Here is a 22,701-nt window from a genome sequence, read left to right on the forward strand (position 1 = left end):
TGTAGTGTGGCCAGAGTAAAAAAATGTGAATTTAAATTTATATGGCACAATTTTTCTCTCACTTCAGTTTTAAATAGTTTCAATATTATACCTGTTCTTCATGTTGGACGAATATAAACAAATACCGCCCTGTCAAACGTGTAAGTGGTACGTTTTTTCAAAGTTGGCTTAATTTGTAAGTCGAACGTTGTATAAATATTATTACTCAGCTTTGTACACTTTTGTTAGCTCAGTACTCTGGCGGTATTCTTTTAGAGTTGACACAAATGTGATAACACAAATAAATAAAATAACAGTGTCACGTTTTTATGAATTCGTTCAAAATAATCGAATTTAACCTTTCCTTACCGGTGATAGAAACATAGTCGACATTTACTCTAATTGTATGAATATCTCTTTAAATATACTAAATACAGAGTTCATATTTTGGGTATTCCTCAGCAATAAATTAATGTATTAGATAGAATTATTATAATATACACGTATTTATCTGACGCAACAGAAAAAAATATTTTATCGAAGAATCGGGCATAATGCGCAAATGCAGTGTGTGTTATTACGTTTTTTCCTTCAGTCGTGTCCCGTTCTCGGTGCGCGCGTGTTGTTTTTTTCGTTTCGGAGCTTTTTTGTACCGTGTGGACCAGCACTTTATTTGTGTTTCTTGATTATTATATTGTAAATACGGTAATAATTATTTAATGTTATTTTTTTTTTAATTTGCTATGCTACATTGTATATTATATTTATATTTTCAAAGACAATTTTAATTTTTGAAAAAAATGGCTGAAAGAAATTTGATGAATGAAGAGGAATATGATAGCGATCTCGATTTTGAAATAAATGATAATTTTACTGATACGGAAGATTTTATTGAAGATATGGAAGATACAGATTCGGAATTAGAGGCCAGTGAAAATGAAGACGAAGAAGTGTATACATCGAATCATGGATTTCAATGGAATTCATTACCACCATCATCCTCAAGACGTAGAGAGTGCAATATTGTTACCGAAAATTCAGGACTTATAAATGGTAGCACTACTGTAAATACTATTAGAGAAATGTTCTCTTTGTTTATAAATTCAAATATGGTGAGAGAAATATGTGAACAAACGAATCGTCAGTTACATCGTACATCCACGAAAATTATCGAGCCGATATTGGCAGAAGAATTGCTTGCATTCATTGGAATAATGCTTGCGTCTGGCAGAAATAGGACCCGAAAATTAAGCTTAAATGAATTGTGGACTAATGACAGCGCTTTTTGCCAACCATTTTTTACGGCATCTATGTCTCGGGATAGGTTCATCACAATATTCAGTCAAATTCGTTTTGACGACAAAGAAACCAGACAAGAAAGAATACAAGTGTCGTCTGATAAATTAGAACCTATCAGGACAATTTTTAATAAATTTGTAGAAGAATGTAAACGTAATAATTCTCCAAGTTGCAACATTACTGTGGATGAACGTTTGGCTACCTATAGAGGCAATTGCCCATTCCGCGTGTATATGAAGTCGAAACCCGGTAGATATGGAATAAAAATGTGGGTATCGGCTGACTCTTCAACAGCATATATATTAAATATACAGGTTTATACAGGTATGGTTAATAATTGCCGAGAGATAAATCAAGGGAATCGTGTAGTGATGGATTAAGTTCAACCGCAATATGGCACCAATAGAGGTGTAACAACGGACAACTTTTTTACTTCGGTGGCATTAGCTGATAACCTTTTAGATAAAGGGCTAACTCTAACTGGTACCCTACGTAAAAATAAACGGGAAATTCCTAAAGAATTTTTACCATCGAAACATAGACTTTTACACAGTAGCTTGTTTGGTTTTACATCAACCAAGACATTAGTTTCGTATGTGCCAAAAAAAAATAAAGCAGTTTTGCTATTGTCTACTCAATTTCATGACAGTGAAGTGAGTAGTCATGAAGAAAAGAAGCCGGAAATAATAATGTTTTATAATAAAACAAAAGGTGCAGTAGATACCGGCGATAAAATGTTTTTATGGAGATGCTGGATATAGCTGCGCTAAATGCATATTTGCTATGGGCGCAGAAATATCCAGAATGGAAGGCGAATAACAGAAGTCGACGAAAATTATTTATTAGAGAACTTAGTTTGGAATTAGCTATGCCCAATATTGTATTTTTTTTATTTACGTTTACTTCTCATTTTTTTTTTATCAATTTATGTATTTGTGTATTAAAATTATTATTGTGAAAATAAATACATGAAAAGTACATATAAACATATTTTATTTTATTTGATGAAAAAATTGAATATATTTTTACGCATAGGTTTTGAATCATCGCGTAATTCTGGCGGATGTGGCGTGATTTCTGATCAGCGAGTCGCGGAGTGGGGGCCTAGTGTTCGTCCTCACTTGGAGATGGGCGGCCTTCTGGGATTGTCGTTCACGCGTCTTCAATTTCATGCTTTTTAGATCGTTTTTAGCAGTATATTACCAATATTGATACATATATATTAATTTATATAGATACGGACTATTACTATAGTCATGAATAGAAGGAAAAATGGTTAAATATTCATATTTATCAGACTTTAAAATCACGAATTTCTAGAACGACTGAGTCGACATCACCGCTGCACGCGTAATTTTTTAGCACCGTAAGGGAAAGGTTAAAATAAAGAGGTGTCAAAGAATGACCCAAAAACATTCAATATACCCTAACTAACCTATTCTGATACGAGTAAACACTGAATTTTCTACAATTCAAATTATTGATATTCTATATTTTGACTGCTTACCTATTTGGTTACACTCGGTTATTGGAAAAAATAAGAACGTGTTGTAGATTTTTGTACGTTGGTGAAGTACAACATGCATTATGGTGAGGGTGTGGGCACAACAATGTACTCTGCACCGATACGGTTCAAACGTTAGAAAAGCGCCAGACAGACTAAACCACAGACTAACGACACGTGTACCTTATGCGTGCGCACTGCTCGCACTTACACTAAGCGAAATCTACCCGAAGTTCCGACATATAGTACCGGTTTTAGGGGGGGGGGCTGGGTCGGGCGGCGCCCGAGAGTGCCAAATGAGTTAGGGCACCGAACGATGCGCAAAAGGCGTTTTAAAATTTAAAATTAGAGCGCTAAAAGCCATTCAAAGTTTTAGATTAAAGCGCCAAAGGCGAAAGTTCTTTCTAAGGCTCAAAAAATTGCCCGAGGGCGCCATTGGGTGTAAGGCTGGCACTGCCGACATACCTGCCCTGTATACGTTCTGTGCGTCTGATACTTAAGTTCCGAATTTTTCCTTATTAAATTAAAACTCGCCAGAAAGATCCAACTCAATTTTAATAATTGCATATGTGGACATCGAAAGGTTACTCGTCATCTGATGTGCAATTTTTCATTCGTGAAGTCGAGAATTGCGTTTAAAGCAGCTATGGGGGATGAACGAATGAGACGACTGGCATGTTAATGCACGTGTTTTATTTATGACAGCCGAAGGCAGAGTGAGTAGCCGCTCTCCGAACCCAGCCGAGTTGGTCCCCACTCGCAGGAAGGTAACCAAACTCGACCATGTCGTATAGCGAGCCGCCACACAGCCATCCAGTTTATCTGTGGTTCAATCTGTCTGGCGCTTGTCGATCATTTGCACCAAACCCGCTCTGCACACACTTTTCATATTTCATGCTTTGTCACGAGGGCGCATTAGATTAAAATTTATTATAAAATGCGGCCTAATTTAACCGTCACCTTCTTTAATGTACGTATGTTCTATTGTTAGACGGCGCAAAGATATGTTTTACCATTTATAATTTGTGCGGCAAAGATTGGAATGAGAGTCGACGATCATTGATGACGCGCAAATAGAACAGGGATGATTAGCTGGAATTGGGGACACCGGAGACAATGGACATAGTTGGCGTTGCTATGGTATACGTCTAGTGAAAGTAGGCGCGCCGCAGTCGCACCGGCAGTCGACAGTCGGTAGTGTTCGCTAGTACATAGTTGCGGCTGTCACTGCAGTGGTCGCGCAGCCTTCGAGCTGTGTGGGTCTGCTGTTTGTGGGGGCTCCTGCGATGCGAGAAATACGGGGGCAGGGGCAGGGGCAGGGGCGGAGGCCTGTGCCCGAGGGGGTGGATTCCCCGGCCGAGTCGCTGTCGCTGAGGGTTTTGGGCCAACTCGCCAATCTGATGCATTCGAGGCCATCGATGTTAGTCGTCGCTCCCCACTCCCCACTCCCCACTCTCCACTCTCCACTCTCCACTCCCCACTCCCCACTCCCCACTCACCCACTCACCCACTCACCCACATATGCCTTTCGCTGACACTTTCACTTTTTTCTCATACGTTTGCTTCTCTGTTTTTATTTGTATCAAACTAGTGCGTTACTAAATCATCCAATACTGTGATAATATCGCTCAATGATATGTATTTTATTGTTTCCTTTAGCAAAATCATGACATCTTCCACTGACTATACGGCTTGTGCAAATCGATTATAAAAACAATATTATATTTATTACACACTAATATTTTATAAAGAAATCATTTCAATTTTTCAAAGAATTCTTCAAAGTACATAAATAAAAAATCTTTTCAATACAGTAGAACCTCTATTATCCGGACTGATTGAGGATGAAGGTAGTTCGGATAATCGAAAAAATCACCATTGACAGGGAATGACATGTACATTCAGTATGAATAATTTTTATTTGTCTGCATTTACATATACAATAACATGGAAATTAATATTAAATTATTCTTTATTAAGAAATTCAATTATGGATTTTTGGTTAAAGTTGGCTGTTCTTTTGGAAGCTGCCAAATCGCGAATACTTTGGACCAGGTATTGGCTGTCCAGACGATCGTCTTTGAATGAACCACATAAAAATACACTCTTCGACTTATTCATATCCTGATATTTTCATAAACTTACGCTCCGCCCCGTCTTCTGACATTAAAGAATCAGTAAACTTCATAATTTTTCACTTTGTTTTTTATATACGAGATCATTGATGTTCCAACACCATATTTATTTGACATAAAACGTCCGAAGACACCGCTTTCTAAAGCATTGATTGTATCTAATTTGTATTTTAATGATGATACAACATGTGTTCTTTTCCATATTGATAATATTAAAAATAAATGTTTAAATCGTGATCAAATTTTCAAGAAAAAAAATTCGATTCAAAAAACTGATTCATTTCTCCGTCTTATTTTCGAACTTTTATAGTATGTATTAACGAAGCAGACAAACGTAAAATTTTTGTTTGTTTTTAACAATCTGTATAATCGAGATTCTACTGTAAATACATATAAAAATCATATTTTATTGTACTTTCTTGAAAACGGCAATAAAATATGATTTTTCAGTTTGACCATATACTAGACTGCTCCAAGTTATCGCCCAACTTAATCTGGAATCAATGAATAAAACATAAGCAAAATTCTCCATATATCACCGACCGAAATAGTTAAATGTATGGAAATATATACTGAACCTCATTCGCATACGTCGGAAGTAACATTTGCTCGCATTCGATTCTACATATTCCTTAAATTTAATAGTCTCCGTGTTTTTTACCTTTTATATTACGTACTAGTCGTTTTACCCAGCTTCGCTCGGTAATTATAATATAAACTGCTTAAACATGGCTAATCTAATAGTAAACATTCTGAAACTAATCTGGAAATGAAAAAAGAATCCGAAACCGGTACCGAAAAAGAAATCCGGAATCGGAATTGAAATCAGAACCGGGAATCGGAATCTAAATCGAAATTGCAATCGATATCATTGTCGTCATAGAAAATTTGATTTCTTCGATAACGTCACAGATTCTACGAACCAAAACTTACATACATACAAAGTCTCTTTCGAAATTATAAATTAGATTAATAACATTTCCTTTTAACACTTTATTAAATATGTACTTCTTTCCATTTCCAGAAAAGAATTTGAAATCATTCCAGTGGAGACCAACAATAGCAACAAGTCGCCAATTGTTCGTAACAATCAAAACTTGGGCTTGGAGTCGTGGTGCGTTAAACATATCTACAACTATGCATACAACAAGTTAATGGATGAATACTTCCTGAAGAAAAACTCGAAAAAGATCAATCACAATAATAGTAATGTGGTTGATGCGTTACTTATGGGCGTACTGTTGATAAATCCCGACGTTGCCACCTTTTGGAACAAGCGTAAAGATATGGTGGTCGACGATCTGCTCAATTATACGGAAGAATTAAAATTCACTAGAATCGTTCTGTCTCACAAGCCCAAATGCAATGAAGTGTTCGCATACAGGAAGTGGCACCTCAGACGATGTTTCACAGGTAAGTAAAAAGTTATACTTATTTAAACATATACCTATTTGTGATTCTAAAGATTGCCGTTCATTTTAGATAACGATATTTCCCCATTCATGATATCGAATCTCATCAGCGAAGAGTTGGATGTTGTTGATCACTGCGCTGAAAAATGTTCCAATAATTACCACGCTTGGAGTCACCGTATATGGGTAATCAATCAAATGAAGGCCAGCAACCAGATCAGTTTTATTTACAGTAGTGAATTATTTGAATCTGGTAAATGGCTGCCCACTCATGTATCAGATTACAGTGGCTTGCACTACAGACAGTTTTGCCTAAAAAACCTGCTGGGAATTCAAAACTACTTGAGCCAAATTGATCCATTTTTAAATATCAAGTACAAAGATACCTTCAAGCAATTCCTGCAGGCTAATGTGCCCAATTTTGAACCGCAATTTGACTGTAAGGGTTTTACCGAGAAAAAACTTATAAATAATATTTTGGGAAGCATTTTAGATTCTGAGACTGACTCTGATAAATATGTAAAAATTTATGATAACGTTTGTCTTCTCGTTTATGAACTAATGGTAAACGAAGATCTGTCTCGAATGTATTCGTCGCACGAGTCTTTATGGTGTCATAGAAGATTCATTTTGCAGCAGTTGATTAATATGATATTTGAATATTTCGGAGAGACCAAACCAAAAATAAATACTTCTTCGTCAGAATTGAATGATAGACACTTAAAAGTGGGTATAAATGATAATATAATTTCTTCGTTCAGAGATACACTCAAAAACGTTATCGTAGACAGAGAAAACTTCAGTAAAGAACCTAAAATTCTAAGATGTGACAATCATTCTATTTACAGCAGTCTCTTGTACAAAGCTCTGACCTCAAATGAGAGGAAGTTTATTGATGAACAGTTTAAAAGTGGCGATGAATTTTCAAAACGCTACGAAACTTGGCTAAAAGTTATGTTAAATTTTTCTGTTTAAAGAAGCAAACTCTGTAAATAATTCACAACACATGTATACGTACTTTTGTATATAAAAAAGGTTGTGGCTATTTGCAGGTACGATATCTGCGAATTATTGGCTATTTGCAGGTACTATATCTGCGACAGGTGCAAAGCCTTCTGCGCATGCGCGTGAACTGTCACTGTCAGCGTGTTTTAAACCTCTTAAAGTTTAGTTTAGACGTAGAGTAAAAAATATAATCAAAATTGTTAATATTATTAATTGTTAGAAAATTATTATCATATACTATATATTAAAAATAAAATAAATAAATAAATATACATACATCGTATAATACCTACATACAAGTACAAGTCGCGAACTAGCTAAATGATATAAATCTATTTTAATGAACGATTGATTAAACAAGCCTAGCATACATTAAATGTAAGAAATTATAATCAAATTAATTCACGCGCATGCGCAGAAGGCTTTGCGCATGTCGCAGATATAGTACCTGCAAATAGCCAATAATTCGCAGATATAGTACCAGCAAATAGCCACAACCTATAAAAAAAGGTTCCAATTATATTGTTTAATTTTAGGTAAATGCATAGTAAACGTGATGCATTTATCTTGATGATTTTTTTTTAATTTTAATTTTAAACTTTGACATGATCTATGATTATATAATGTGTGTATTATATATCTTGATAACATTTATTGCAACACACTCGATTTACCAAAACACTCATGTGCCAAAAATGAAAATTGATTACCTTGTTTTTAATTCAAAAATAAGAAAAACTTCTTGAATTAAAAAAAAAATAGATAATGGTCTTAATAAACTTACTAAATATTTTTTATCACACATGTCTATGAATAATATCTGTATACAATAATAGATTTAGATGGTTTTAGGACCTTATTTGTTTTTTTTTTCATTTTTTGAATGACTGATTGTTCTGGTAAATCTGGAGCATGCTGTACCAGTATAAGAAATAATATATCACAAAAATTAATGCCAAAATTTTGATAATGCTGATATCCGATTTTAAAATATGTTATTGCAGTACCTACCTATTTATATACATATAATATGCAAACATTTTTGTACATTAATATCAATTTAATTAGTAGGTATCTAGAAAGCTTTCTCTATAATCTAAAAGTAATTCATAAAATAATACATATTTATATTCAGCTCATAGTTATTATACCTATGTATGTAAATAAGAATTGAAAAATATTTATTATATTCCATGTTTGTCTTTTTCTTCATAGCGTGTTGTAAGATTATTAAAAATTTTCGTGTCTAATCATATTTTAGCTTATTGTTAATTAAACTTGAAAATGCCATATCTTTTTGTAATAATTATTACCTCTTCTGTATTTAACTATTTTTCTTTTAAATTTCTTTGTATACATTGTTTTTTCAAAAATGAATCTTCCCAATTTTTAATTAGTCTTCCTTTCAATATTTCCATTGTATGTATAAGAAATATTTTACATTTAATGACAACAGTTTAGTGTAATATAATACAGTTTCATATTTAATGTAAATATCTCATCTAATCTAAAATATACATATAATTGGATCTATGGCTCTCGTTTCTTATTCTGGATAGGCTCGAACATGTCTTAATTTGCTGTAAATAAATTACCAACAAATCCTATTGTACAATACTTAAACATTAAGAAGTTAATTAAATTTATTTTTGTTGAAAATGTATTTTTAAAATAATTATCGGTTTCTGTTATATATATACATATATATATATATATATATATATATATATATATATATATATATATATATATATATATTTTTTTTTTTTTTTTTTTTTTACCACATACATACATATGTGTGTGGACATATTTATTATTAAACTCTTCTTAATTGTGTGTTCATATCTTTAAAAAAATATGTATTAAATATTAATCTTCCTATTAGCAGCTTTTATTTCGATAATCAATATCAAAAAAGTTCATGATTTGATGATTGCGTGTATATTATAAATAAATTTTCGTATGTAGGTAATAATTTGTAAAATTTCTCTGTGTCAAATAAAACTTTTCACATTATGTATGTATGTACATTGTTTCAAATATTATTTCTGTTCTTCCGCGATTCAAATCAGAAAATCAAATTTAGCGCAATTTAAATAAAGATTAATACCAAAGTTCAAGTTAAAAATAATGTACTTTTAATGTAATTTTGTATGCGTGTTTTGTCGTATGAATTTGTATATCTCGTTATAAGCTTGCATAGTATGTACCTATTGAATTAATATTATATGATAACAGTGCGATAAATTATTATTTAATAAAAACAATGGTCGTTTAAAACTATTTAAGTTTAATTTTCCAATCAAATCTGTAAATTCTATTCCAATTATGTTTTCATACAATCCTATTCAATGTCCTTACTTCATTCACAAATTATTATTTTATTCTAATAGTAACTTTACTCCAACCAATCAACGCTTAGGTGGGCTTGGTATATTATTGGTATTACAAACTAGGATCATTTTTGCAGAACCATGAACTAGAATTGAAATAAATCTCCAAATTTCGTTACTCATACATGACATCCAAATATATGAAGCCCATCATCTAACCCTCATCCAAATAAGGTCCTCTTAAAATTTCAATAATTCAATTATTGAAAAACTTTGGTTAATATCCTTCTACTACTTCCTTTATTGACTAGTCATTTGTTTAAATAAAACATTTTTAAATTTACATATACATATGTATGCTCGTTAGTAAAATAAAACCTATTTTTGCAACGCAACCGGATACAATTGCAATTACTATGGGATTATTTAACTTTATTTAAATTTATATTTAGGTTTTACCTCTGAGCGACACCTATGATATTAAATTTGTGCATATACATTTAAATCTATCTATAGATTATAAATTTGAAATCATATTCAGTGGTGACAAATAGTAGGTCGAATGGTTTTTCCGGTTTGATGAGGAACCGTTTCAATAATGAAATCAGATCAATTAGCAAATTCTGATAGGAAACGATCGACTTGGAGTCACAAATATCTGAGTCTGACCAGCAGCACTGTAGCTATACTCCGAATAGATTCTATTCAATAGAGGACATCTCGGGACTTGGAACACAGGAGCCTCTCGGTGGATTGCATTAACGCAACCAACGAGCTATACTGTATTATATTAAATTCAATGATAAAAATAGTAAATGAAAATAAGGAAAAAATACAATATTACTATTTAAGATATTTGAGATAAAATAAATGATATAAGAAAATATTTTATGTCCAAATACAATCTTATATTCAATTATCAACTCATCCCACTCATTCAATTATATAGTTATAATGAGTTACTGAATTTCCATTTAGACAATATACATATTTCATCAAAAACGATAAGTATGGAATTATATTTGCGGTTATTTAAAGTATTCAATCTTACCACCAAAAGATAGCATGTGGCCTGTGGGCTTGGTTGACTATCACGGCTCTAACTTGAAACGATATTTTAATTGATATAAATATATAATTTTCATTTTTAATCAAAATCACCCCCTTATAATATAGAACTATGTAAAGTAACTAACTTATCTATCTTTTCTAAATCGTCATTTATTATTTTGAATTAAATATATATTTTGTTTAATCAATGGAAATCATGTTATGACTTTTTATAATCAATTAACTTTCATTAAATACCCATAATAAACAATGAAACATTTAAAATCAGGCTGATATGTGAGGGTCCAAGGGACCTACCGTATCCGTTTGTCTTAGAAAATAGTAGCATCTAAAATGTATTCTAATAATATGACTGCTTTTCCTAAAAATTATTGTTTGTTTCCATGTCTTACAGTTTTTTCACTTCAAATTCAACCTTTTGCAAATGAAATTCAACCTTTTGTAAATGAAATTATATATGTAAGGTTGAATTTGAAGTGGAAAAACTGTATCTGAAAATTTAAAAAAAAATGTTTTCCTCCTATAATTATTAGAGTTTCTGTATTCCCAGACTTTTTCAATTCCCGGGACATGGGACGGAACCTGTGATTGTTCCCGGGAATCCCGGGACACATGTTAAAAATTTTTTTTTTTCAATTTAATCATATATATTTTATTAATAAAAAAATATTTATTTATTTACAAAATATAAAAAGTAAACAATACATAATATATCTATTAACTGGAAAAAATGTAATTATAAAAGTAAACTTATTTAAAGTAGCTTCTTAAGAATACTAAAATATTTAAATGAGTATCCGAAAGCCTATTTCTAGATTTGGTACGAAAATTTCCAGCAATGAAAAAAACTCTTTCAGTTTCCGTTGAGAATATTTTACGATTCTTTGTGTATTTGATTTTTCTAAATCCAATTCCCGGGATTCGAGATAAGAATTCACGGGACACGGGACAACAAAAATTCCGTGAATTCCCGGGTCAACCCGGGTCAGAAACCCTAATACTTATTCAAAGTTTTCAACTTGGAACCAACTAATTTGGTGTAGTATCTCCCCGTTACCTTTACCTGGACTGTAAATGGTTTTTACATAGTAGGGTAGAGAACTTTTAAATGATTTTTTCCAACATCGCCCTTAATAAACATCCGTAAAAATACCTAATTACTATCTAAGTTTTCAAGACTCATGGATTATAATCGTTAGACCAGTCATAATGTATCAATAAGACGATTCTCTGAAAACAACCTCCCACCAGTCAATTTAAATAGTCAATAACACACACAGTGGCACAAGCCAAATCCAAGCGGGACATCTGCCATCACATGAAAGGCCATGAAAGTGTTCTTGACCTAAAAAAAATCAAAAAATTCAGCCACCTCGCTGAAGTTTTGAAGGCGCCACTGCATCGGCCACACACTACACCGAAAATTGGCAATTGGACCATCACAAGACGAAGACACGCCTTCGGAGACCACGACAATGGTCAACAGTCACACAAGAGACACCGCATGCATATTATACCGTTGCCAAACGACACTAGTCGCAGAGACGAGTCGGGTTTATTTATAAGCAAACGTTATAATCTCGCGTGCGAATTCATACAACTCGCAAATATCAAGTGTCGGTCAGGGGACTTGGACGTGAACGACCCGGTCCTCTGGTCTCCTGGGTCGTTTTTGACCCGGAACTACTTTCGCAATCGGATTCTAGACCACCCATACTTTCGCGTGTGTTTACACATAGCCCGAATTTCGTTTTTTAAGTGCCGGTTTTTGATACCGAATACAATAGTGCGGAACTAGTGTCGGCTATGACTATGATTGGAATCATGTGGAACAGTGAAACTTGCTAACGTGGTCAAAGACAATTGAAAAAAATCTCACATACTCGGATTTTACTGTTTGGAATTGAGGTAAAGTGATGTGTGACGGCTGTGCTAAAATTTACCTACCCACTTGTATGAATGTGTATTTTTTTCGTTTAGTAATGCATGGTTCTCGGTGCAAGGTTGCAGATCTCAGTTCGGGTTTGTATTTACATAGTATATTGCACAACTAATAAAGCATAAATAATTAAATATCGCCGAGATGAGTCTGTCTATAAAGCAACCTCATTATGATCTTCGAAATTCAACATTCTTTTGAAACAGGTTGTGACGTATGTATGTATGTACATTGCTGCTGAAGGACACCAAAATAGACATTATACATATATAGATTAACTGTTTTAAGTTTAAAACGTATAAAGAACAAAAGCATTTTCTAATTAACTTTTTATTTGATTTTCATATGTTTTATATAAAAAACAGAAAACAATACGCCGCAGTTGAAAATTTATTGCGGTAAATGTTGAGTTTTTCACATGATAAATGTCAAATTTGTTATTCATGAAGTATTTTCTGGTAAAAATAGCATATCTTCTTCGTTATATTTCTTTTAACTCTAAAATGCATATCCTTTATGGTATAAATACACTCAAAGCTATGGCGCGAAACGCGTAGGTGGACTCCAGCTGTGATAGGCGTGTCTTCATGTCATTATTATTTCCTAAAATCTTATTATTTTGACAAGTTTCTCTTTTGTTTCTTCAGATATTATTGATGACTGTCAATAAAACTAAACTAAAACAGTCCAGGGTTAGAGGTTTGTAAAGAGACGAGTCAGTGTAGAATTGACATAGTGTTTTTTTTTTTATTTGCATGTGCAAAACTTTAAAAAATCACGTTCCGCGTACCTCTCTGTGTATTTTCACCTTAATGCATCGGTGAAACGAATCGTTTATTCAAAATCGTATTTAAATTTAAAATTTGAATAATGTTGAATAGTTATCTTGTTCGATCAAAAAGCTTTCAAATTAGATATATCGTTGAAATAAGAATGTATCCGTTTACTGGTTTGTGATTCAATAATTGTAAAAAGTGAAAGTAACCAATATTCGAGGTCGTTCTTGTTAGATAAAATAGTGTAACTTACCTTCCCGTTTTTTTTATCGCTATTTTACAAGCGTTGTTATATAATTTGTAAATATTTTTGTACACACTGACCTTTGACGTAGTTTGATAAATAAATATTTATTATTTTACATTGAACTTGGTCATTCAAATACCATTTATAAGCACAATTAAAAAACAAAGAGTATTTCAACATGCAATATTGAATAATATACCAACCGACAATCAATTAACCATTCCAAAAAATTCGGAATAATTTAGTCTAATATGAAGTCTGATTAAGTTTTTCTGAAAAACACTGATTACGTTTTTCTCATACAAAATGTGTATTTGTAATATAAATGATTTTTTGTTATTATTGTCATAATTATGATAAAAGATGTTTTTTGGATAAACTTTTGACGTCTTATTTAAAATAACAAGTTATATTTTTAAATTGTCAAATTAATTAATTAAAAACATTACGATATATTTATGTACATAAAACGACAGCGTGGTTGTATTTTTTAATTTAAAAAAGGTGATTGAAAATGCTTATATTTTAAAAATCGATGGATAAAAGAGTTGATATTTCATAATAACTTTTAATTAATATATTAATCTATAAATATTTCAGCGTATAAGAATATTCCCGATAAATTTACTGTTCAATTATACATGGGTCTACCTCACGGGCCCGAATGTGAAACGCCCGAAAACGCAAATATCGGAAGGCAAAGATCGAAAATCGAAAGATAAAAAAGGGTGCATGGTAAATGGTACATACTCACTTAATTTGCGCGAGCAGGATACAACAGGAACAAGAGGAACAGGCTTTTCCTCCAGTATTAATGTGCGCGCGCAGAATTCGGGAGGAAAAGCCTGTTACTCTTGTTCCTGTTGTACCCTGCTCGCGCAAATTAAGTGAGTATGTACGTGAGTATGTACCGTTTATCATGCACCCTTTTTTTTGATCTTTCGACTTAAGATCTTTCGATTTTCGATCTTTGCCTTCCGGTATTTGCGTTTTCGGGTGTTTCACATTCGGGCCCGTCACGGAGACCGATTATACATACATAAGTATATGCATACTGTTTTTATCGTTGATAAAAGTATGTTAATAATGTACATATAAAAATGCGTGGAAGGTGTCGAGTTTATGGGCGTAAAATCATTTGTTTTGATAAAAAAAATGGATACTGTAAATATATGTGCTCGTTGATTATATTGAAATTTTCTATATTCATTCTGTGTATATAAAAGTGTTCCAATTTTATGAAAACCATATCTTATTATTATACTCTCAAATGTATTTTAAATAATATGCACCTAAAATAATACCACAAATATTGCTCTAAAATCGTATATTTAGCCTGCGTGTGTATATTTAAATATTATATGTACATGTACCTACACATACATATATAGATGTTGAGTCAGAATAGATCTTATCGAGTAATCATTGAGCATTTATAATATTATATATTATTATCAAATCTGGCAGAATATTTAGAATTCTTGATTGTCTTGGTATATTTTCGGTCTGAAATATTGTAATTATAAAACTGCATATTTGTCAATAGATCTTCGTAGACACCAACCAAAATGGCCGTCATGCTTACGACAGAAATGGCAAGTGCTTCTTCCAGTTCAGTCTCTAGCAGCTCTTCGTCCAATTTCGAATCGAAGCTCACCAGACTTAACAAAAGATTCAGAAGTACCATCAGGAAGCGATGGAGTTTCAGGAGAACCGAAGATCCAGCCAAGCGACAAAGATCTCACTCGGATATTGGAGTGTATGGATTTGAATTCAATGATGGTAAGTGATAGTTATGCATAACCGAATTTAATGATAGTAATTGAGATGAAAAACAAAATAAATTCCACCAACACATATTCACTATTCGCTGCAATCACTGTGTGCAATTTGTTTCTTCAATTCCTCGTTCGTTTTTCGTTTTGTCGTCGGAATGGTTTATGAATAAAACATAATGGCGCATACTGATTTCAAAAGCGTATGTATTTATGAATTAGTATTCTTCAGTTTGAAACTTTAAGTCAGTGTTAAGTCATCAATCGAGAAAAATAGACACTCTGTTTAGTCTCCATTAAACAGCACATTTTCACTTAAATTGTGAGCATATGTGTACTATGTATTGTTGAAACTGAGCCGACTAAGTATGAACCATTTGTAAAGAAAATATTTCTGACACATCTATTAATCCACTAATAGAGCGTTTAGTCTATTTTTTGCCGTCGATTCCGAAATTGGCGTTTTATTTCCCTAAAAATAAACACGACAAGGTGAAAGCCATCTCGGAATTAGAACACATACCTGGCATATTTTCAAATAAATCACATCGATGAGAACGCTATAACTGGGCGTGGTTTTTTTCTAATTTTGGACCCTCATTTTTTCCACATCATTCACCTATTTGGGTTAATGCTCCCCGAATGTTGACGAAACGCTCGTTCATAACCCAACCCAGCTCGATAATACGTATTATAACTAAAGCGTGTTCTTCGCTACAAAATCATATTATCATTTCATCGCGATAATAGTTTTGTTAACATTTTCCAGAGCTCCGATACGCATAAATATGCAACTCGGTCTCCTTTGGAAAGATTCCATTATTCAATATACATATCTCACAGTTTTGCGTATTTCTTCTGAAAAATATTTTCAACGTGATTCTAATTTGAGTCTTATAATAAATCTTGTACGTTATGTCTCGTTTGCAGCTGTTGTCTCTTCCATTTGTTGTTGTTGTTCTATTCACCGATTTACAAACCCCCAGAGTATGAAACAACTTATGTATGCTTGGAAATTGCGGAAGCGGGTAGTTATTATTCCACATTTTCTAGTGCTTTATCCGGGATACAACTTGCTTGTAAACGCTTCTATCTCTTTCAACTGTCCTTCGAGTGGTCTATTTTGTTTTGCTAAATACGAAATCTATTTTAAAACACATAACCCATTTTTATCTACAATATGGGTCAACGAAAAGCTCATATTTTACAAACCGACACTTGCTTTATTATTTCAAACAAATTAAATGTAAATATTTCGTTTTAATACATACATACATATGTACTTCGGTGGTGTCGATTTATACATTCCAATAAAAACGTTTTTTATTATACATATATGTAACTGTAATTTCAGCCATATTTTATTATTGTTATCTTTAGCAAGAAATAAAATGTAAAATGTGTAAACATTTTGTTGATTTACACACAAAAGAACTACTATGAAAAATTTCAAACAATATTCGATTTCATTTTTTCAACAGTAAAACAAATGATTTTTTTTTTCATAATAATAATCTCGCTTCTATTTTTTTTTAAATACCTCTTCTTATTCCGAATAAGAATTAATTTGATTACCAGATTTTTAATAAAAATGTAAACAAGCAACTGTCAATTTAGCCCGAAACATCAAATACTGCTGTCAGCTAAGTACATATATAGCTAAGTGCCTAGCAACATTGATTATGAAATTTTATAATCGTGATCAACATCTAAGAGTCGAGAAATGCTCAAAAGCTAAATTTCGTGGAAAGCAAGTATTATACACATGTATGTATGTAGGTATGTACATTACATTCAAAATTAAACATTTTCCACTGAAAGTTTTCAAATCACATGTTGAATCGTTTATATTTGAAATGTGTCAATTTCGTATGAGCTGATCGAATTGCAAACAACAACTAAAATGAAATGAAACGAATTGCGTTTTGTGAGAAAATTCAAATACATTCTAAATATAGACAAAATTTTTGGTGTCACTATTGTTTTTTTTTTATATAAATTGAAATATTTATTCATATATCCTTTTTTTTTTGCAGAATTACAAAATATAAATCCCAGACAAATCAAATCCAGAACCCCACCACCGTCATGTTCCGGATGCTCCACTGCAGGTCCTTACAAAATCTACCAAAAGCACTACGGAGTGACGGAACTGCTGGCGAAACAAAGCCTCCAACTCGCTGGACCCTTTCCTTATATAAAGTGAGTTAAAATAAACACATTTGTCTACCAGCTGATGTTAATTTCAAACCGTAAATAATTGCACGTCCATTTAAAATGAATTGTCCTCTAACTCAGTCGGTTCTTCGAAATAGACATCTCGCGTGACCTGTGCAGCGCGTGGGCTCGACCAGCATGTATTAACGCTAATCTTCGAGTACATTCAAAATCAACAGTTCCTTTTGCACGTACGCAAATTTAATTATGGCGACATTGACGTCACAAGTCGTGTTTGGATTCCCGCCACTAATTCGAAAAATAAACAATAATATTTACACATTCAAACGTAGACAATTCAAGAGCAGTTTATGCGTCGTAATAGGCGCGGCAGAGATATCGGATCTAATGAAAATATTTAAAATTTCATTCCGAATACCTTTCCATTAACTTTTTTGACACTCACACACTAGGAAAAATGATTATGCGTTATAAGAATAAATATTATTAAAAAAATATATTATTTCATGACACTTTGACATTTGAAGTTTTATTATAGCGGACAATTCCACTTTTTTCTACACTACAATATTCTTGAGCACACATTTTAAGTTTTTCAAAAAATTCCACACAAGAAATACTTAATGTCACCAACTACCATTGGAGAACTCTAATCAATTTCATCATCATCTACATCCACTTCTGGCATTCTGGATGAAGGCGTCTCCAACACGCTTCCATTCGTCTCTGTTTTGAACAGCTGATCCCACACATTTTTTTCTAATTTCACCCACTCACCTCATTTGTGGCCTTCCTTGCACCCTTTTACACTATCGCGGGTACCATTCGAGCACTTATTTCTTTTATCTTTCATAAGTTCTTCATTTCCATTTCAATCTGTCCACTTTATCAACTACCCATTTTATATTTCGAACCCACATACATATGTATATGTTTCATTTCGTTTATTTCCTCGTAATACAGAGTATACAACAGATTTCTATGTCTTCTTATTATGCCGAACATTAATATATTCGTTCCATACGTCTTTGAGAGCACTGGACTTTGCACTCAATGCCCAAATTTCGCGTTCATACGTTATCACGTTGTAAAACAACGTGGAATTTTTGATTTAAAAACTCATTCTAGATAAAATGAATATATATTCTTATATGTATGTAAATTAAATCAATAAACAGAAGTTCTATGGAATCTGAGAAAACTAAAAGGGGCTAAATACCATACATTTTTTTATATATTGGTATTTTGGATCATAAAATGGCATTCATTCGTTTAAATGCACTCCTATCCTAGTTTCATGCGTCTCTTAATCAATTTAAAAAATATATTTATACATATAAATATATGTACTAATCTGACACGCATTATGAATTCATTCGTTTCTCGTATAAAATTTATCTCGAAATGGTATTATTAAACGAAAATCATGTAAACATTTACTGTTTGTATATATGTATGTACATGCAATTTAATATTAAAATATAATTCGATAAACAAACGTACGGCATTTTCTCACTGTAATATATAATATTATTGTACGTAGTAGTGGTTATGCTCCGAAAATAATAGCTTTTCCGGAGCATCATTATTCAGATTACCTTGGGTACGGTTTCCAGGGTGACACGTTTCTATAGCAATGGAATCATACTCTGAGGAATTGTGTTGAGCCAGTGCGGAAGACTCATTGTTTGATATCATAATGTCAAACCTTTCGAATCCCACTTGGACTGATCCATTTTTAGTAACAAAGGAATGTTACCAAGAAACGACCAATTATAAACGACCAAGAAATTACGCAATTATGTATGTAATATCAACGTACTAGTATACTAAGGTATACTAATGAAAAACTAATCAAAATGGGATTAGACAAATTGGGGGAATTGTTTTTTTTTTTTAATATTGACACTGTGGACTGTGAACAATATTATTGTGGACTGTGTATTGATTGATTGTAAATACATAATTAATTTGTCTAATTTTCTAACATACTAATAAGCCTCTCGCTTATTAGTGGTAGAATTTTCGAATGCTGTGATTTTTAGGTAATATCAAGGTATTTACTGTCAAATTTCATTTGCCGGTAAGCGGTAAACAATTTTTCCCACTACCGATGTACCGATATTTACCGGTATATGAATACAATCTTGGATTATATAATTCTATGTGGTTACTTTTCCTGTGGTTACGTTAACCTAAATTGAATCATAAGTAATTTAGCATAAATTTCAGAAGACTAATGTCTTATAAATGTGTACGTAAAGTCTGTTCGTAATAATTAATTATTTTTATCCATTTATTTTTAAGTTTTATCGAATCATATATATATATATATTATATTTAAAGCTTGTACCATTTGTAAGTTTGGATCATAATTGAAACAATCGTCTGATCGCATTAATCACAATTTGGTTGGTCCGTGTTGTTAGTCTTAACCTTAAGCAAATATCAGCGTAGCCACTTTTGCGAGTACATCATTTTGGACGTTTAATACTGAAAATTAACAAATTCCAAACTATTTATCCACAATACGTCATTTTTTTCGATTTTTAATGCAATAATTTGCCTGTATATGTACTACATAGATTTGCTATAAAATAAATTTTAGTATTTATCGATAATTATCGATGCTCAAATTTTGTCTATTTACTGGTAAATCGGTATTGCAATCCCCAGTAATAAAAAAATAATCGTATTAGATCAAAAAAATAAAAAAAAAGTTAAAAAAAGGTAATTAAAAAAAGTATTAAAAAAGTAATCGTGTTAATAAAGATTAATTAGAAAAAAAATGCAATTACTTTAAATCGCATCTTTAATGGTAAGAATATAATCAAAAGTACGGTACGGCTAGCCTAAGTAGACCAGCTGTGATTAAGTGTCTTAATGTAATTGCTAATTCGTACGATTTTATTATTTAGACAACTTTCTAATATATGTACATACGTATGTCTTCAAATATGGAAACAAGCCGATCACTGTCTGGTCTAACCTATGTCAACACAGAGATAAAATATCACAAAAAACAAGCCTGAGAGTGAGTTTTTCCAAGGATCCTGATGGATCCTGGTGCAAGTGTTTTGCATGTATGTATGTACATAAAAAAACAATCTAAAAAAAACACGGACCGCGGACTAATAAGTGTGTCTGCACCTTAATAATCGTCCAGCTCAATAAAAAGAGATTTGTTTTGCATCTTAAAAAAAGTTCACCTGCGCAGTTGATATTTCTTCGGGAATTAAACTCGAGAAATATGTATGTAAATCTAAAAAAGAAAGCACATAAATTTCTATCTTGTAAAATTTGTAGTTATAATATAGGCTGTAAATGCTCATAAATTCTGATTTTTTTTATTAAAATAAACCGATATCCAAGATATATGTACATATGTATAAATCAATAAAATCTAAAATACAAATGATTCAACGGTCCAATTGAAAAAAATGACAGTTTTTTAATACCAGTTACATTTTTGTTTCCTAATCATATCGTTTACACGAGCAAGCTGCAGGCGGAAAAAAATAATGTTTCGTCCATTAGCGATGATGATTTTATGCAACGAGTGATAAATTTAAATGTACAATATCATACCATACAAATGTTTTGTGCATGTATGTACATATGTCCGTTTATTACGTTATCTAAATACGAAGTACATATCTGTGTAACTTTATCTATGTACCTATACATTCATATATACATATGTAAGTAGTATTGTGATCGTGAGAAAATTCGACTTGGATATTTTTACTGATTTGCGTAATAGTATCGATCGCTGATCGTGTTTTCATGGTTTTTAATAAAATCTTTCGAACTGAACTCGGCATCAGTTATTTAGATATGTATGTGTACGTGAAAGATATAATTCGTCAATTTCATAAACAAAACAAAACAACATACTCACAGCACGAGGTACGTAAATTTTTACGTTAAATATTTCTGTATAAACTATAGTGTGTTTATAGCTCGGAGGCGGTTGCATTTTATGTAGTTGTATTGCAATAATGGTAGGTACTAATTTATCATTTGAATATAAGTACATATGTATTATGATGTGAATGTACATATTTCGTCTATTATAATAGCTAGGTTAATTATTGTATCATAATACATCGTAATATAATCCCGTGTAAGTACGTATGATAGTATTATATGTAATCATAATTTCTTCCATTAAAATCATCAATACATTTAGATGATTATACGTACATATGTGTACTATATATACACCACAGTAACAAATCATCAAACTGTATGTATATGTATGTGTACATAGAGTTTATAAGAAGTATTTTGGATTATCATAGACTATTATTTTTAATCAAAAAAGTCAAAATTTTATAGAAAGTATTTGTAGAAAGTGTCTTTATTATATAAATTCAAACGGGATTATTATACAATTAAAATTACTTTTGATATTTGCCGGCCCTCTAAGGTACTATACTATACTATCCAGTAGTTCATGGTTACAGCCCAGTAGCGAGTAGCTCACGTAAACGTCAGTTTCTATTCATACTATACAGCAACGCACGCTTTGGCACGTTCAGACAAGTTTTAGCCGAGTGCAAGGCAAAATCGGTTTACAGGTCTACCTCACGGCACCGAAAGTCAAAAGATCGAAAAAGCAAATATCGAAAATCGAATGTTCTTAAGTCGAAAGATCAAAAAAAAGGGGGCATGGTAAACGGTACTACATATATACGTATATATAATATTCATACATATGTATATCAGTGGCATGCGGTGAAATTATCTCGCATATACGGGAAGAAAAGCCTGTTTCTCTTGTTCGTGTTGTATCCTGCTCGCGCAAATTAAGTGAGGATGTACGACGGGGGAGAGAGAGTTTTACCGCACGCTACTATATATGTATATACTAACCGTTTTTCATATGTATGCATGGTAAACGAACATTTTCGATTTTTTAACATTCGGTGCGGTGACGGTCACCCTCGGTTTACATATATTACTTACATATTACAGAATCCCTGGGAAAGGCCCGTTTATAAATATTGTAATCATTTTTTTTATTTTCATATATTTGCATCCAT

General features: G+C 32.2%; 2 protein-coding genes across 5 annotated transcripts in view; both read left to right on the top strand.

Moving 5' to 3' along the window:
- Positions 1–3,928: 3,928 nt before the first annotated feature.
- Positions 3,929–9,603, top strand: temp (protein prenyltransferase alpha subunit repeat-containing protein tempura). 2 transcript variants are annotated; one of them, XR_013260562.1, is made up of 4 exons: positions 3,929–4,202; positions 5,942–6,330; positions 6,400–7,367; positions 7,845–9,603. XR_013260562.1 is itself a non-coding variant. In XM_077430145.1 (4 exons), the coding sequence occupies exons 1-4, from the start codon at positions 4,069–4,071 to the stop codon at positions 7,302–7,304; spliced, it is 1,365 nt and encodes a 454-aa protein (XP_077286271.1). In that variant the 5' UTR covers positions 3,929–4,068; the 3' UTR covers positions 7,305–7,327. The 2 variants fall into 2 exon arrangements, 1 of the variants encoding a protein (XP_077286271.1); XM_077430145.1 differs by lacking the exon at positions 7,845–9,603 and having other exon boundaries at positions 6,400–7,027; positions 7,091–7,327.
- A 2,580-nt stretch (positions 9,604–12,183) lies between these two features.
- Positions 12,184–22,701, top strand: part of LOC143909370 (uncharacterized) — a 90,266-nt gene continuing 79,748 nt past the window's right edge. Inside the window, exons 1-4 of one of the 3 annotated variants that reach the window (XM_077427329.1) lie at positions 12,223–12,646; positions 12,719–12,760; positions 15,247–15,482; positions 17,512–17,677. In XM_077427329.1, coding sequence (XP_077283455.1) covers positions 15,269–15,482; positions 17,512–17,677 — 380 coding nt within the window. In that variant the 5' untranslated portion in view covers positions 12,223–12,646; positions 12,719–12,760; positions 15,247–15,268. Of the gene's footprint in view, positions 12,647–12,718; positions 12,761–15,246; positions 15,483–17,511; positions 17,678–22,701 lie in introns of all 3 variants that reach the window. The other 2 variants (XM_077427320.1, XM_077427337.1) reach the window with 2 other exon arrangements.

This window comes from Arctopsyche grandis, chromosome 1, assembly GCF_051622035.1.
Source record: "Arctopsyche grandis isolate Sample6627 chromosome 1, ASM5162203v2, whole genome shotgun sequence".
Taxonomy (NCBI): domain Eukaryota; kingdom Metazoa; phylum Arthropoda; class Insecta; order Trichoptera; family Hydropsychidae; genus Arctopsyche; species Arctopsyche grandis.

Coding starts and splice junctions, on each gene's coding strand:
- temp (XM_077430145.1), top strand. CDS start 4,069: ATGCGAGAAATACGGGGGCAGGGGCAGGGGCAGGGGCGGAGGCCTGTG. Junction 4,203..5,941: donor ATGCATTCGAGGCCATCGAT/GTTAGTCGTCGC, acceptor TTCCATTTCCAG/AAAAGAATTTGAAATCATTC. Junction 6,331..6,399: donor CCTCAGACGATGTTTCACAG/GTAAGTAAAAAG, acceptor CGTTCATTTTAG/ATAACGATATTTCCCCATTC.